Genomic DNA, 18,123 nt, shown 5'->3' on the forward strand with positions numbered 1-18,123 from the left:
CTCTCCACGAAATAACTGATTCCATCGGGATCTCGCGACGGATTTACACGCCTTAGTGCGCCCTCGTGTTGTATAAAAAAAAGGAAAGAAATAAGAGAATTCGCTCCGTGATGGGAGATTTTTCAGTCGCGGATTCGAATATCTGCTTATGTGCGTCGCACATATTAAATCCCAGTTCTCGGGAGAATTCTGGAGGAAGGCAGAGAGGGGTTGCAAAGACGAGACGGCGTATGATTCAGAGATATTATAGGCTTTTTATTGTGTAGAACAGCACGCAGCTGCGCACGAATTATATTACATATGTATAAATTTCCATCGGCGTATCTTTACATTACGGTCGGAGAAACTCTCATCGCGTCGTAGAATTTTTCTTTTTCCTTTTCTTCCTCATCGGTCGTGGTAGAATATGTTGTCATGGCGGTGTGTAAAAATTGCGAGTATTTGTCGTCTCTCTGTCTCTCTCTGTCACCTGTTTATTGTGTGTGTGTGTGTGTGTGTGTGTGTGTGACACGTGAGAGGGCGGGAGGGGGGATAGTGAAACCTATATATATATGTGTATATATATATATATATATATAATAATAATATAAATATATATATATATATATATATATGGACGTTGGCAAGGCGAAAAACGAAAGAAAAAGAAACACATCGATATTCTCGCTCGCGAATATGCATTCCGTAATTAACGTCGAATTAAATAGCCGTTAGTCGCACAATAGAGTCGTACGTTGATAAGAATATAATAATAAGGGCGAATATAGCAGATCAAAGTAAGAAACGTAAGTAGAGCAAATGACAATATGTCGAAGACGCGGCGACAAGCTTACGAACGGTATAAACGACAACTAATCGCGTCGAGCGCGACGATAACGATGAGTAAATCGTAAGCATTCGTCGTGTAATGATTAACCATGAGCGTCTCTCTCTCTCTCTCTCTCTCTCTCTCTCTCTCTCTCTCTCTCTCTCTAATTTCTCCTCGCTCTATCCTTGTCACCTCGTTAGCAACGATCTGGAACTATTTTCCCATTCTCGTCGTACCAATAGAATAATAATAATAATAATAATAATCGTCCCTATCGTTATAACATTTTTTTTTTCATTTTAATAAAATCGCGAACGCGCCGTCTGGCTCGGCACAGGCAATAATTCGCGTCTCTCTCTTTCGTAATCTATAAAATCTCTCGGTCTCACTCTTTCTCGCTTTCTCTGTCTCTCGCTTCGTGTGTCTACCTCTCTCTCTTTCTTCCTTCTCCGTTCATTTCCAGGAGAAGGACAGAGCTCTACACCTCGTACTTCACGCTCGTCATCTTTTTGGATTGGCGGCCTAAAATCCGCCGTTCGCTGGACTAGAGATTTCACTACTGCTTTATTGCGCATCCGTTAGTTATAATCGAGAGAGGATCGCCTCCTCTTCTCCTCGCTAAGAGTTAATTTTTTTTCTTTTTCTTAAGGGTTCAGACACCTCGTTGCCTTTGGCTCGAAATCGTCTCGTCTCGTTCAAAAACACACACACTCTTTCTCTCTCTCTCTCAATCTCTACAAACTCGCAGAAAGTTCGCCGTCCCCTCTCGCGCTTCTCGGGAAAGGGCGCGTCGCGAAATAAAATGCGGACGATTGTCGCGCAAAACAGCCAACGTTCTCGCTTTCGTGAGGGTCGAAGGACGCCGCACGCGTTTCCGTTGCCGGGAGATCTTTCCTACGAAGGTTCATTCATCTCCCTACAAAGACGAATGAAGAAACCTCTACGAGGCACGACAGCCCCGAAGAGCAGCGCCAAGCTTTCAAGTTCGGCCGGGAATCAACGAGACAACGTCGCCCCGTTTTCTCGACATCATTTTCTCGAGTTCTCCCAACGAATTGACGCGACTCGTCGACGCGAGGAGGCGGAACCACGCGGAAACCCGGCGGCGGAGCTTGGAACCGAGACTTCCTTCTAACCTCTCTTCGTTCCGAACTCCGTCGGATTAGAAAAATATTCAAAAGGAAATCTCGCGATAATCACGCGGACTCGTCGAGCGCGCTGCTGCTCCCGAGCGAAACCCGTGCGTCTACAAGAGACTCGAGACATCTCGCTGATCGTGACTGTATCACCTTGAAGCGAACATCCTCACAACGCTGAGGAATGCTCCGCAATCTTCCGACGATCACGTGAGTGAATGTCTCGAACGTGTTAACTAGGTAGAAAAGTCGATCAAACGAAAGCGATCTCGTCGCTTATTGCGCGGTCTCTGATCATCGGGGTGTTGTCGCGAAGTAACGTGCGGATGACGAAGTAACGCAGACTGGAAACGATCAGGATCTTTGGTAAAGGTCTGCCTGACACGACGCACGTCGGGCGCTCTCGTGTATTACCGTCCGAGACGGAAGCACGAACACGCGGCAGGAGATGCGAACGGACAATATCTGAGTGTGTCTCGAGAGCCCGCTCGCGTTCTCTCATCCATTGAAACCGCAACCGGACGAGATTCCCTTCGCTTACGTCGCGGGAGAGGGGGGGCGCGAACACGAGCTCGTTCTTCGAAGAAGCGCTCCAGGCGTCTGAAAGTTCGTTCAACGTAATCACACGGTCCATTAAATAATAATCACGCTATATGTATAGTGACTATGTTAATTCACCAACCATCACTATAATCTCGGCAATCGTGAAAGTATAATAGCGATCGTGGCAAATGAAGCTGCTCGCGAATAATAAAGACAATTACACAATGTGAACGAATAACTAATAATAATAATAATAATAATTAATACATAGTAGCGATAGAGTTAATAATAAAAAAAAATAATAATAATAGCAAAATAATAAAATAATTAAAAGGCTGGAAGAGTAGTACGGTATAGTAGTAGTAATAGTAGTAGTAATATAGTAGTAATAGTAGTGGTAATAGTAGTAGTACTAATAGCGATAGATCAGAGCGGTAATAGTAGTAATAGTAATTGGTAATGGTAGTGACGATTATGTCGCTTGTGAAAATATCTAAAATCGATCTATCTCTTTTTTGCGCGTATCCTCGCACTCACTTGCACACGTCTCACGCATTCGCACGGCAGGACTTGACAGGATATCATCGGTACAACAAGCAGCAACTCGATCAGCTACAGCTAATTACGCTGGTCTCTCTCCTTCCAACACATATACACATTCTCACTCTCTCTCTCTCTCTCTCTTTCTCACTTTCGTTCTCATACAATAGAACTCGCGGTGACTCATCTCCGCGTTCTCGCTCGATCTCGCAAACTGCGGCAGTGGTGATCGCGATTACCCGAAAGCAAGCACCGCTGCTTTCCTCGCGCAGGTGGTGGTCCGCGCGCCCCTCGTTTTAATTGGCACGTTAATTGACAGTGACACGATCTTGACAGAGGCGCGTCGCGAGAATGACGTTCGGCTCGGTCGAGCCCAGCTCGCGCGGTCGTTGCTTCTCTCGTTCGCGGAAGAGCGACCCGCCTCACGGAGAGCTCCCGGGGGGTGGCGAGATGAGCGCGCTTCGAAGCGTTCGTCTTCGGGCGTTCAGTAGAAAAAACAATCGACGAAAATCGTCGGCAGTGTGTGAGGAAGCGGCGCCTCGCGATTGTTCCGACGCTGGTCCTGGTGGTAGCGGAAGAAGCGAGAAGCACTCCGATGAACCGCGGCGGGGTACGCGCGGAAGGAAACGACGACGGAAGCACGGTGATGACGACGATGATGATCTGGACGCGAGCGGCGGTGGGGGGGAAACGTTCACGCTCGTCTCCCCGGCCGGGACGACGTTCAGGACCGGTAGATACGGATGACGTCGCGGATCGGCGCGCGACAGAGCGGGCAGTGGCCGCCGCCCTTGCCGCGCCACTGCTGGATCGCGCAGGTGTAGCACATGCACATGTGACCGCACATGTACAGCACGCTGTCGATGCTCCTCTCGTAGCAGATGGAGCATTCGCTCGGCTGGCCGGTCAGCGTCGGCTGCAGGCTCTCGCTCCACTGCTGCAAGTGGGACGAAGCGTGCGAGGACGCGGTCAGGGTGCCGCCGTCCAGGCTCTGGTAGGTGACCGGGTCCACGTACGTGGACGAGCCGGTGCTGGCCATGGTGCCGGTGAGCGGCGGCGAGGACTGTCTGGAGGAACCCGGATGTGGCGCGGGCGCCGTGGACGAAGGCAGGTGTTGGGCCGGTTGTTGCTGCTGCGCCGGTTGCTGCGCGCCTCTGCCGTGCGCGTTCGCCGACGCGTAGACCGGCTGCGGCGTGGGCGGCGGCGGCGGGGTAGGGTAGCCAGCCTGAGGTGGCAGGTTGACGACCAGAACGGTGCCGCCGCCCACCGCCGGCTTGAACTGCACCATCTCCGAGAATCGGGAGAGTTCCGTCGCGGCGTTGCTGTGATTCGAGTGTTGTTGCTGCTGCTGCTGCTGCTGCTGGGCGATACTGGCCGGCGAAGGGTTGCTCTGACGTTGCCGTGGCGGGGATGTCGGTCGGCTGGCCAGCATCCTGACCCTCTGGGTGCTCCCGTAAGCGTCCACGAAGGCCCAAAGCTGCAGGCTCTGGTCGACGTGCATGACGACGTTCGGCGGGCCGCCGTTCTTGCTCATCTGCACCTCGCCGTAATGCGTCACCGTGAAGGCGATCTCGTCGCCGGGCTGGGGACTGGAGGCCACGTCTTTGGAGACTACCCAGTACTCGGGACGGTCCAGGAGCAGGTCGCTGTCGTCCGGCAGGTCGTCCGGAGAGAGCCGCGCGGGATCGCATGAGGTCAGGCCGAGCGCGAGGGCGCCTACGTACATCGGCTCGGTGGAGAGGATCTGCACGACCAGCCGTTCGCCCAGCAGCAACGGCCGGCTCGTGAAGGCGTAGCCGTGACAGAATTCCGTGTCGGTGCGCGTCGCCACGCACTGCTGGTTGCTGAAGCGGATGTTCCTGCCCCGTGTGCTGCGAAAGAAAACCAGGAAGCGGTTACCGCGGGACGGCGCTCTCGCTAATGACGGGCGTTTTCTTGGGAAACCGTGAAAAGTGGAAACAACGAATTGGTTCAGCGCGGCTGAACGGCGAATCGCGTGTCCGACGCCCTCATCGCGACCGGTGACTCTCGACCTCTGCGCGCGGCAAGTCGTGTCGATTCAACGTGGTCCACATTGAGCGGCGGGAGTATGTTTACACGAAGATAGGGTAAGAAATTAACCAATCACAGTAGATTATTCTCCTTACATTCGAATATGATTGGTCAATTTCTTATTTCTTCTTACTTCTTATGAACATGTTCCTACTGCTCATTGTAGACCACGCTTTAGCGACCCTTTCCACCAGTGGAACGAAATAATCGCGCTGAGTGCGCGGCCCGTTCGCCGGTAGCGACGCTCTTCAGCGACCGATAGCGGATTGCGTAGCGCGGCGGCTCGTAATTAGTGAATGCGCGCGCGAGCGGCATTCCAGAACGGGGAAAAAATCGGCCGAATCTATTCTCACGCGAATCGTCGGGGAAATCAGTGATAAGAGGTAAATGAGCTCAGCGAGCGCGATAATCTCTTTCACTGAACTTACGCCAAATCTATGGCCGATTTGTCGAATATTATATTTAAGACCGTCTTAAGTTCATCTTTAGATGTTTCGTAGCCAATGAAATGAGCCGTAAATAAACTTAAGACGGTCTTAAATATAAGATCTGACTATGAATACCGATCCATGTTGAACTAAGGCCGGTATTCATCAAATTTTATATTTAAAACCGTCTTAAATTCAGAATGTTTCGTAGCCAATGAAATGAGCCGTACAGTATCTGAAGATAAACTCGAGACGGTCTTAAATGTAAGATCTGACTATGAATACCGACCCATATAGGACTAAGGCCGGTCTTCATAGTCAGATCTTATATTTATCTTATATTTAAGACCGTTTTAAGCTCATCTTCAGATGTTTCGTAGCAATGAAATAAGCCGTACAGCATCTGAAGATGAACCATTGAACTATATAACAAACTCGAGAAGAAGCTTTTGTTTCTGCCAGATGACCTCGTACCGAGAGAGACAGTATCCAAGTAGTATCCCCGTCTTGATCTGTTTGTGCCCGTCTTTGTCTTGCCTGAGCCTATACACACTATATAGTATGTTAGTAAGACAGAGAGCGAGATACTACTTAGACATGGCTTTTGTCTTACAAGCCTGTTTACACAGGTTTCACCACGTCAGTGTTCCTTCCGTATGTTATACAGTTCAATGAAATGATCTTAAGACGGTCTTATAAATAAGACTATGAATACGAGTCTAAGGCTGGTATTCATGTATAAGATCATCTCAAGTTCATCTTCAGATGCTGCACGGCTCATTTCATTGGCTACGAAATATTCAAAGATGAACATAAGATGGTCTTAGACTGCAGTTCGACTCACGTTTACAGTACTGTAAGCATCATTCTGCCTTTGTTATTCGTTGCACGCCAAAGAAATAATGATGCTTACAGTGCTAGCATGAATTAGACCGCATATAAGATCTAATTATGGCTGCGGTCCGATTCAAGCTTACAACGCTGTAAGCGTCGTTCTATCGTTATTGTTCATTATATACCATACCATATACCATACCATATACCAAAGAAAGATAGAATGATGTAAGTGTGAATCGGATCGCAATCTAAGAATACCAGCCGAAGTATTTTGGATTAGATATTATAAAGTTCGATGAATCAACTAACTCCGATTTTTGTTCGATCAATTAATAGAGAATTCGAGCACTCGAACTACATCGGTTTGGTTAAAGGCTGCTTCACATTAGAGAGATATAAATAGAGAAGCGACATTGAGCAGGGTCGGTTTGATTAGCTTGGATAGCCTAAGTATAGCCACATAACCCGGGCGTCACGTTTTCTCAGAATTATATTTTTTCTTATAATTTTATATTAAATTATACCATTTGTTATACTTTTTTAGTACATCATGACTTAAAAGATCCTTTTTAATTTGCCGAGTTGTAACAAGTAGCTACAAAGTATGGAAAGAGTATCCTTACTCAGATTAGTTATCGAGGTGCAACCTCTGGCAACCTAACCTTTCTTACTCATCTTCCTTCTCTCATCTAGCCTGTTCTTTTCAACTGAGTTAGTTGCACTAGTTCAAGAAATTTACGCACACTGGAGCATGAAAATCTCATATATACGCTTCATATGCTTCAATATGCATGTAAATTTCTTGAACTAGTGCAGCCAGTTCTGCTGAAAAGAACAGACCAACTTCCTTGCTTGCTCTGAGAGTAACTTTCACCAATCTTTAATCATGAATAGAAAAACGCAATTTTTGCATTTTCATCAGTTTAAGTTTAAACCACAAGTTAACTGGAATATGAAAAACCAGGCCTCAGGGTGATTTTCATAAACCTCGATTCGGTTAGCCGCGGTTAACTGAACAGAATCGACCAATCGCATTGGCCAATTAGCTGAACTGATCAATGTAATTGGTCAATACCGTTGAGTTAACCGCGTCGGCTAACCGAACCGAGATTTATGAAAATCACCCTGGGCCTGGTTTTTCATTTTCTGGTTAACTTATGGTTGTTTAAACTTAAACTGATAAAAATGCAAAAATTGTGTTTTCCTATTCATGATTATTATTAAACTAACGGTTTTGTAGTGGTAACTTTTAAAATTTAATTAAATATAAATAGAAAACATAATTTGTATGTTATCATTAGATTAAGCCTATATTATTAGTTAATCAAAAAAAAAACCGGGCCGAAATATCACCGTAGAAAAAAGATGGCCGACTTTTGATATATATCGAACGACTATCGATGTGTCGAACTAAATGTCGCTTCTCTATTTATATTTGGGACTCTACTTCACAAAGTAGTCGTTTAAATAAAAAAGTATACAAATATTTTGAACGAAACACCTAATGATGATAGCGTCACGTTATTTAACAAAATATACAGAGATCATTTCAACGTCAGAGGCTTATGTTATTCTATTGTAACTGGATCTTTTGTGTGTAACGGCCTTTAGTGCGCGCTAATCCGATGCGGGCGATCGAATTCGCTGTAACTTTCAATATTCAAGAGGTTACGTCAAGTATTCTCGGATTAATTAGATTAGAACTCGATGAATCAGCTAACTTCGATTAGTCAAGTTTCCGTCTCCAACTAGATTCACGTCAAGTTCATATCAGATTAGATAGATTAGAGATTAGAACTCGATGAGTCAAGTAACTCCGATCTCAGCTCTCGATCGGTCAAGTTTCAATCTCCAACACTGGCAAAGGCTTCACGCTCGTTGCTGAACGGGGATGATAACACGGATGAAACGCGAGTAAAGATCGCGCTCGATACTCACGAGTGGAAGGGCAGCGGGGTGAAGATGACGCCGGCGGGTTGAAACCTGAGCCCGGGTAGCTCGACATCGGGCTCATGATGGATCGACAAGCTCTGCATGGACGGCACGATGATCCTTTCGACGTCCCTGCCGGCATTGCTGGCGTCGTCCATCGCCGAGTGCCTGCTGTGCTGCGCGTTGTCCTCGTTGCTGTGCTCGGCGCCCCGCCTGATGTTGTTGAAGTGCTGCCGGTTCGGATCGACGAACTCGATCGCCGTGCTGTTGCCGTAGACATCGATAATTGCCCAGAGCGGACCCCGCGTCTCCACACCGCTGAAGAAGAGGCCCTTCTCCTCGCCGTTCACGCCGAAGTGAACATCGCCCGCCGAGGTCACGTAGTAAAAAAGCACCGTGTCTCGCTCGGCGAATCTCTCGGCCAGGGCTTTCGCCCAATAGCCCGGCTTGTTCGTTAGGTCCGGACAGGCGTACCTCGGCAAGCCGCTCCTGAGGTTGATCGGGTCGTTGCTGGTGAAGCCGAAGCGGATCACGCCGCTCCAATTATCGGATATTTCCAGGAACTTCACGCAGACCTGCACGATTGCAGAGAAAAGTCCAGATTTAGTTGCTAATGTGTGTGTGCGTGCGCGCGTGCGCGCGTTTGTGCGTAGGTGTATGCATAAATTCGTACACTTCGAGGGAGTCGACTCCCCGGCGGAGACTCTCGTGCTTCCCGAGTCTTAATTTTGGTTCTACATGAAATCTGCAAGCTTCATCTAACTAAGACTGATGGAGAGTCGCGGAATATAACAATGTACAAATCGTTGTCGTTCTCTTCATGTTGAGGCTCTTTTCTTGAAAGACTTATTTAAAGATTATTTAATGTACGATTTTATCAGCGTTTTACATAGTAAAACATATATCGACAAGGTGGATGTATTAATTTAATATGATATTTGCCTACTGTCACTATTAATTTAACATTATATTTGTGTGTTTTATGACACATTCTCTTTGTTAAAGTAACACAATTTCATTGGACGTTTTTAACACCAAATTTTTTACTATGTAGAACATCGATACGATCAAATGTTAAATAATTCATAAATAAGTCCTTTAAATCCTTTTTATAATCGCTTTGCCAACATATATTGACAAGGTGAATGTATTAATTTAACATGATATTTGCCTACTTTTTAACACATTCCCCATATTAATGTAACATAAAAGTTCAATGGACCGTTTTTAACAAAATTTTTTATTGTATTTGCACCTAATGTCTACTCCCAATTTCTCTCAGTAAGTAATATATTAATTACATAACTTACTCAAATAGAAATATAATATATTTGATTAAATTTATTTCATTATTATTATTTATTAAATTATTTGAATAAATATTAAATAATCGAAAAAAGTAATGGGTAAATAAGTAAACAAAGCAACACAAACACTCTCTTCATATAATCTCTTTAGAAATTTTTTATTGACGCTAGAAATTTCAATAGGATTCGGGAATTTGAGAAGAATGAGAAATGATAACAATTGTGTGTTCAATAATGGTACGCACCGATAGAATTTTAAATATAGATTCGGTGCAGTAACACGATAATTCTTTAAACGGTAAGGCGTGAAAAGAAGTCGTCGAATTCAAGACTGGACTCGCGGAATGTTTTGAAAACGTTCATTGTTATGGTCCTCGGCTACCGAGACTATGAGCGTGTTATTGTTTTTGTGGGTATCGACAGTTGGCGATAGTTTTTGGTCCTTCTTGCCGATTGTTTCGATATTCTGTCTGTCATACGTTTCCATGTCCGAGTCATTGTCTATATTTACACGGCAACATTTAGTTGTTCCGGTTTAGTAACAACCGTACTTAGCGTCTTACATTTAATTGGAGTATATTTTTAGATCTAATATAAAAAGTACTAACAATTAAATGTGCAAGAGCTCACTAACGATTGTTATTAAACTGGATTAACGTTGCCGTATAATAAAACTCATTATGTCTCAAACGGGTATCGGTTGCCGAGTAATCGGTTGGAGAGTGAATTTTTGCTATTCATGCCAATTGTTTTGACAATTGTCGTGCGTCTGGATTTTCCCGTCACCGAGTCATCACGTCTCGAGTTGACGAGTTGGCGAGTGACGCACGTATCGCGACGCGGAGCACGTGTATCTGCGTGCCAGTTGTCATTCTCGTAGACTCTTAAGAGTCGTTTAATCGAACGACATCGCATTAATTAATACGGTTCTCCGATTCAATCTGCGCGAGTGTCGGTGTCAATGTCAGTGTCAGTACCACAATGCAGTATCCGGAGCAGCCGACGACAGGACGTTGGACGGGGAAGCCAGAACCGGGGACGCAGGACGACCGAACGTAGACAGCGATGCATCGTATATTTCCAGGTGTGTCAAATCATTTGTTGTACAGGATGTTCTCGATTTTAACAAACGTTTGACGAATTTATCAAGAGTAAGGGGATACCGGAGTCGACATTTAGACCGTTTCTCATAGTTGCGATAAATTATTTAATTACAGTCCTCGATCGCGAGAATAATTAATTACAGATTTATATATGTGGGCTATTATTCAACTATTTGAATCAATGTTTCTTACTTATGAAGTAAGTGCAAATCGATTCGATAATCGGAGGTACGTGAAGCTATAATTATCTGTCAAATAATGACGTGCTATGAATATCGACCTTAGAACCCAATATATGATCATTATTGTTCTGATTTGTATTTCTGGTATGCTGGTAAGATTAATAATGCTCCTTGGACCGTGAATCCCACTTCGTTTACACATTCGCTGATTTTTTTTACTCCTGTTCCTTAATATTACAACGAGCAAAATTTAAATCTGTGTTATCACAACGTTGTCGGACACATAACTGTCTATCTTCGTTTTTGCAACACCTTTCTCTTTCCACCTCTCTTCAATCTACCCAGAATCTTTTTCAACGGCCGTGAAAAGAAACAAAAGGATTACAAATAAAAAGAATATGTTGATTTATTTACCCCTCTAACTTTCTCTTTATTAATCTCCGTGAGATTATTTAATATTTATTTTTTCTCATCTCGCATATTTTATCTGCAGTCGCGTGAGTTTTATAATTAATATCGCTTATTCGCAGCTGACATTGCTGACATTAAAGTGCAAGCAATTAAAATTGCCTATTAAAATTCACATAATATTGGCTTATTCAAATTAAGGAGAGATTAAATATGCAGATACAATATCGAGGCCATGTCGAATATTATGTAATTCTCAAATCAATCGTTATTCAAGAGCCTCGGAACGTGTAAGAGAACGGCGATAAGTGAGCATTCGCAGTATCGAGGTGGGTAACGAGAACCCGTGTAATGTAACACCTCGAGATTCCCCATTGGCCCCCTCAAGTTCGACAAGTAATTTGCAGGATTAATGCGGAGAAGCCAGAATTTCAACTCAGGTAGCTTCTTGCGAAATCACGACGGAGCCGCTAAGCCGAGCGATCCTAAAACGGAATTACCCGGCATACACCCTCGCAAATTAATTAGGAACGCCTCCCACGGGACGCGCGTCATCATAATTTTACACAGTACACACTCTCAGCGGAGAGAGAAGGGGAGAGAGAGAGAAAGAGAGAGACCTCGACGACAACCCGGTCCCCCGTGCGATTAGTTCAAATTCGCCGTGTTTGGGCCGAAAGCGTGCACGTCTCTCGTAGCCGCTAATCGCGGCTCCCACCCACGCCTCATTAACGGTGATCAGCCTCCGCGTTATTTGCGGAAGACGTCCGCTCGTCCGTCCGTAGCGTCGTTTAGAATGCCATTTAACGCGGTTACACGCGACCTACTCGCGTTACTTAACTACAAGTAGACGCGAGATAAGCCGAAGTCTCGCGACAGCGGCGGTTCGTAATTCTAATGCGGACGGCATGCAAAACAACGACCCACGTAAAAAGACCGCTCACGGTCGCGCGCGCGGCAGTCTGTTTTAATACCCGAGGAATGTAAACGGCGGTTTCCTCGAGCGGAACGAGAGTCGCCGGTTTCCCACAATCAGCATGCACGTCGACATGCTGAACGCGGTTTAGAAATGTCGCGATTAGATCGCTTAGCGCGATCGCTCACCTTCTCGCCCACTCGCACGGGTCTGGCGCTAAAGGTGACACCCTTGCAAAAGCTCTCGTGCCTCCTGGCGATCGTGCCGCCATTGCACAGCCGGATGTTGTCGCCGTGCACGTGGTGAAACGTCAACGGCGGCAGGTTGTTTGTGCCCGCGCTCGACGATCTCGGCGCTGCAACAGAGAACAAAATCGCTCGATCAGTTGATCATTGCCAGGATAAGCGTCGCGATTATCTCACGCCGTACAATACGCCGTGCACCGTCGTCGTCGTCATCGTTTCTCTCGCGCAGGAGACTCGGTCTCCGCCTCTATTTTTATTTAGCCGTCAGGAACGCCGCACGTAACGTAACGCAATTACGGCATATTTGCATCTCTGACGGGTGCGTAAGTAACGCGCATAAGTAACGTCTTCCCCCCTCCCCCCACCGCAAGGCCGCAGTGGTTGCAAAAAATTTCCGTTTAGGAAATCATACGATCACGTGCACTGAGGAAAAGGAATTGACATCTTGCGAAATAAATAAATGTTTCTTGATGTGACATTCTCTTCGGTACTTATTGGTTAGAAGAAAATTTGACTGTGATGACGGAATATATATTTTTGTGGAATATACCCAAGTTTTCTTATTTATTGCTTTACTTGCTGCGAATAAAATTTTATCTTGCTATATTTAAGTAAACGTTTGTTTCTGTGAGGTAAACTTTATATTTCACAAATAAATTTTTAGAGCCAACGGCACACAGTGCTGGTTTTCGTACTGAATTACTTGCCGGATGGAAATACTGCATTCTAATTGGTTTCCTGCATTGGTTTACTGCATTCTAATTTCCATCCAGCAAGCAATTCAACACGAAAACAAGCACCGTGTGCCGCTAGTTTAAGTCAATTTTTTTCTCAGTGTACAATATATACATACATAGAGAAGAATAATTTTACTATTATAGCCATTGTTTATACACAGAAAAAAGCGTTAGATTCAAGTGAATAATTATTCCAAAATTCCTTAGTAAATTTTTACATGGATCAAGTAAATATTTTACTTAGATAATTTACTTGGAAAATGTTTTAAATCGAGTAAAGGATATTTGATCTAAATAAAAATTTGCTAAGAAGTATTAGAGTAATTATTTATCTGATTCTAGCCCTTTTTTTTGTGTATTGCATATTCGTTACGACAGCGATGAAATTTAGTTGGCATAACCAAGCGAATTATTCGTAATTGGAGCAGAAACAATTTTTTTGCAGGATAGAGGAAAATTTTGCTCAGTAAAGTTTTGTCTTTAGACAGGTTAACTTGTAGTCAGAATAAAATAGAGTTTTTCCTACATTTACTAATTTGTTCTTGCAGAAAAATAATTTGTAAATTCAGCACAATATATCTAGCGAATGGAGATTAGTACTCTTAACAAATCGTCTTATTGTGCACTTAGTACACGGAAAAAATTAATCAATACAAGACTTATATCCTTATATACGAGTATAAGTAAAAACATATTATTTTATATGAAATTAAGATCATAATATAGATATAACGTAAATAAGATATATATATATATATATAGATATAATAAAGATAATAAAGATAAGATATGAAGATAAGACTTGTTTACAGGAAAAAATTCTATACAGTTTTACCAAAATATCATTTTCTAGTTATTCGGGAATAATTTTTATGAACTGAGAAAAAAATATTGGACGGAAAGAATATCTTCAAACTAAGAAGTGAGCTATCAATTTGAAGATATCGTTCTTCCTATCGAGAATATTTTCTCCTCTCAGTTCGTGAAAATTATTCTTGAATAACAAGAATGTGATATTTTTATTGGAATTATATAGAACCTTTTCACATAAGAGCAGTTTATATCTACATATAAAATAATTGGCGGATTTTGCTGTGCCGGCAAATTATTTTTCTCCGTGTACATCGCGCGTCGGAAACTTCGACATAAGAAACCCCGTCGTATCCGGGAGATCGTCTCTCGCAAGTTCCGGGATGCATCACGTTGATGCAAAGCGCGAAGATTCACCGAGATGATGCTTGTCTCCTCTCTATCTCCCTCTCTTTCCCTGAACGTTTGGCGCGAACATTAATTTTACGAAACACCTCGTGTCGCTGAAAAGTCGTTCCGACCTTTCGACCGATCATTCCGCACGTAGGTGTTAACCGCGAAGCCGTTAGATTTCTCTTTTTCGAGGCGTGCTCGATCAGGGGGAATCAAAGCGGCGGCGGCGTCGCCGGAAGAAATAGGCCATCGACGTTTTCGGCCCCGGGAAATCTTCACTCCGCGGGTAATAGACCGCGACGACGAGCCAACAGGGAAACAGGCAGGCATGCGGGGCAAGCCAGGGCAAGAAGAGACCGGAGAACAAAGAGGTTCTCTTCAGCGGCGTAGGGAAAAGAGGGAGGGAAATTCGATCGAATGCGAAAGCGCACCTCTCGGAACTCGTTGAGCGATTCCACTCTGGTATTTCATAACGCCGGCACGCCGATTTGGTATGCGCGGATAATCCCGGGGTATTTCCAGGCGATCGCCGGAGATGACGAACCCGTCAGCTGGTGCCACCATAAGAGGAGATCCTGCCGGGATCCTGCGCGTCCTCGCGTCTTCCGATCGGATCAGGCGACTGTTAATCGCACTGATTAATTCATATTCACACACGTACACGCTGCTATTCCTCCACATCGGATCCACGTCGTCTTCTTCCCTCTTGTCACCGATTTATTATTTGTCACTATCAACCCTGTCCCTTTATTTAATTCGAATTTCCTTCATTCACTCTGCTCATTGACGAGGCGCGACGATACTCGCGAGCGAACAGGGGAACCGTCGAGACAAAGCGAGACTTCGTTTCTTTATCTTTTAATTCGCTTCGATCATCGATAAGACGCGGCGATATTCGCGAGAAATCGCGAGCGGGGGAATCCCGAATTCGAATTTAGCTCCGCGAGGGTCTTTGTTCTCGAAGCCGCGGGTCTCGAGAGTGAACCGGGAGTGTGCGTCGATCCGACCGGCGCTCGCGGGAGCCTCGTTCTTACTGACTATCGATATGCCGTGGCGCGTAGCCGATATCGTACGTGCGCCGGAAACCGCACGTTTCGTACCGGAAGGGCGCGGACGCCCGTATTAAAGTACGGCCGGGCCGGCCGGTCTGCTTTCTCCGCGAAACGGATATGCGGCCGAAACCACGCCGTTAACAATGCGCGAAGGAAGGAAGTCGGTTCACACCTCGGCGACTTTATCGCGAGCTTCCCAGTGCGCCAAGATAAATATGAAAGAGGAGAGAAATTTCCGTGCCGCTCCCCTCGCCGAGGAGAGAAGTTGATGAACGGTGAGAGACACGCACGTTTCCGTGCCTTCACATGCTTTCGGACGGAAAACTGAACTCAGCCTTGATACAAAAGCCTCAATTTCAGATAAAAAATTACTGAATCGCCGCCTTGAGGGGTCTTAAGGGACTACGCACACATGAGCAGTTCGAAAAACGCCCGACGTTTGAATTTTTTTGCTGACCACACTGAGAAAAAAATTGCTACGTTCAAATAAATATTTACTGAAGCGTATTGGAGTAATTTACTTAATTCAAATGAAATAAACTACTCCAATACTCCTTAGCAAATGTTTACTTGAACGTAACAATTTTTCTTCGTATCTTTTCAATACTTTTATTTATATATTGCATAAAATCTATTACAAAAAGTTAATATGTAACGCTGTTATTACTGCTTCCGTGAAGCTCGTCATCGCTAATCGGTGCCCAAAATATCTCGGAAACTATTGGATCGATTTAGTCGTAATTTTGCATAGAAATTCGTAGTAAGATTATCTAGTCGTTGTCGTAGCTGATTTTTATAATATTAATTTCTGATAAAGTTATGAATATTCAAAGTCAAAAATTCGATTTTTCGCCACAAAATTTTTTCTCTTTTCGTTCATAAAAAAATATATAATATCAAAAAATCCTACGATAAGGACAAGATAATCTTACTAAGAATATATATACAAAACTACAGCTAAATTAGTCCAATATTTTCCAAGACATTCTGGATATCGATTAGCGATGACGCATGGAAGAAGAATTAATCTTAAATCAAGAATAAATATTTTCATATATGAGCAAGAATGTTATAATTTTAGAAAATTTCTAGTTTTGATCTGATTGAATTTGTATCAATGCAAAAATTACTTGCACTCAATTCAAGACTAAAAGCTTTCTAAGAATATTATAGTATTCTTGCTTATATATGAAAATATCTACCATTGATTTATATATAAAACTATTTTTTCCTGAGCGAGCTTCACGGAAGCAGTGATGATAACAGCGATTATAGATCAACTTTTCGTAATGGGCCTTCTATAATATGTTAAAATAACAGTACGAAGAATGTACCAAGAATATGAGTCAATAATATGATTAGCAGAAAAATTCAAATACCGAGCGTTTCTTCGAGCCGCTTGGACGTATGTAGCCCCTTAATTCAAAGAACTGGAAAACTGAATGCAGCCTCGATTCGAGGCTCAATTTAAGACGAGAGAAACTCCGATTATCTCGCCGGAAGAGGATTATAATTGGAATGGCGAACGTGCGGGCGCACGCGAATAGAATATTAGAAATAGAAAAAAACTAGAATAGAGCGGAAACGAGAATAGAACGACGAGTCCGACAAAGTACGGGGTCTGACCACTGCTACTTCCTCGCCGTCCGCGCGACGTTTCTCGCATCGACGTCGCTCGGCCCACTTTGTTTATCGTCCGCGCTCCGCGCAGGTTCACAAACTCCACAGAGATTCCTGCGCACGACCCGTATAATAAAACTCTCCCACGGCATTTCCACGGGGCCGTCGTGCGTGGAGGACGCGAGGAGGACGCGGTAGGCGCGTGATAAGAAGTTACTTGCGAACGCGCGGTCGGGATACCAATTTCCAGGCGCGATTAAACCGCTAACGAACCGAAACCGAGCTGCGTCGATCGCGACTGAATAATTCGCGCTCACTCGCTCGCGAGCTCGCTTGTAATTTATCGGCGCGTATTAGCGGCCACACGAAAAAATCAAGAACCGCTCGCTTTTCTCACGCTCCCCGGTAAGGCGCGGTTAGGCAACGGGTTGCGCTAATTGTAATTTCTAATTCTCCGCTGTCGAAAGAGAGAGAGAGAGAGAGAGAGGGGGGGGGGGACGGAACACCCCCCCGTTTCTTTCTGCCCCGTCGCGCGCGAAGCGTGCTTACCGTTACGTTTACGCCGGGCGGCACGCAGGCGCTGCAAAAAGTAAGTACGCGCGCTTTCCAGGATTTTGCGAGAACCACTCGCGGGGAGAAGTTATAACGACGCAACCCACGAACGGGTCCGTTGCGTGCCACGTCGCTCGCTCGCTGAGTGTTACCCACGGCAGCGTTTCTTCGACCGCTCGTTCTTGCGTGGCGTTTCGACCAGTCAGCCGAAAGGATCGCCCGCCCGCTGAGGAGCAGCGTTGCGAAACCCGGGTATATACCCAGGCTCGACGGATCCCGATGTGTGTGTCACACCGGTGACCACCGTGGTCGGCGGGTCGTACGGAGAAAGAGAAAAAGAGCTAGATTCACGTGAATAATGACTTCAGTATTCCTTTAGCGGCAAATTTTTACTCGGACCGAGTAAATTTTACTTGGATAATTTAATTAATAATTAAATAAAAATATATTACTTGGATCAAACGAACACGCGTCAAATATAAACAATTACTCCGATACTTATTACCAAAGTTTTTACTCGAA

General features: G+C 44.7%; 1 protein-coding gene across 4 annotated transcripts in view; it reads right to left on the reverse strand.

Annotated features, from left to right (window-relative positions):
• Positions 1-1,088: 1,088 nt before the first annotated feature.
• Positions 1,089-18,123, reverse strand: part of LOC106745104 (protein neuralized) — a 105,268-nt gene continuing 88,233 nt past the window's right edge. For all 4 annotated transcript variants that reach the window (XM_014620383.1, XM_014620380.1, XM_014620384.1 and 1 more), the window contains exons 2-4: positions 12,381-12,547; positions 8,283-8,851; positions 1,089-4,898 (exon numbers count right to left, since the gene is read on the reverse strand). In XM_014620383.1, coding sequence (XP_014475869.1) covers positions 3,752-4,898; positions 8,283-8,851; positions 12,381-12,547 — 1,883 coding nt within the window. In that variant the 3' untranslated portion in view covers positions 1,089-3,751. The remainder of the gene's footprint in view (positions 4,899-8,282; positions 8,852-12,380; positions 12,548-18,123) is intronic.

This window comes from Dinoponera quadriceps, unplaced genomic scaffold, assembly GCF_001313825.1.
Source record: "Dinoponera quadriceps isolate SergipeBrazil2010 unplaced genomic scaffold, ASM131382v1 scaffold1114, whole genome shotgun sequence".
Lineage (NCBI taxonomy): Eukaryota > Metazoa > Arthropoda > Insecta > Hymenoptera > Formicidae > Dinoponera > Dinoponera quadriceps.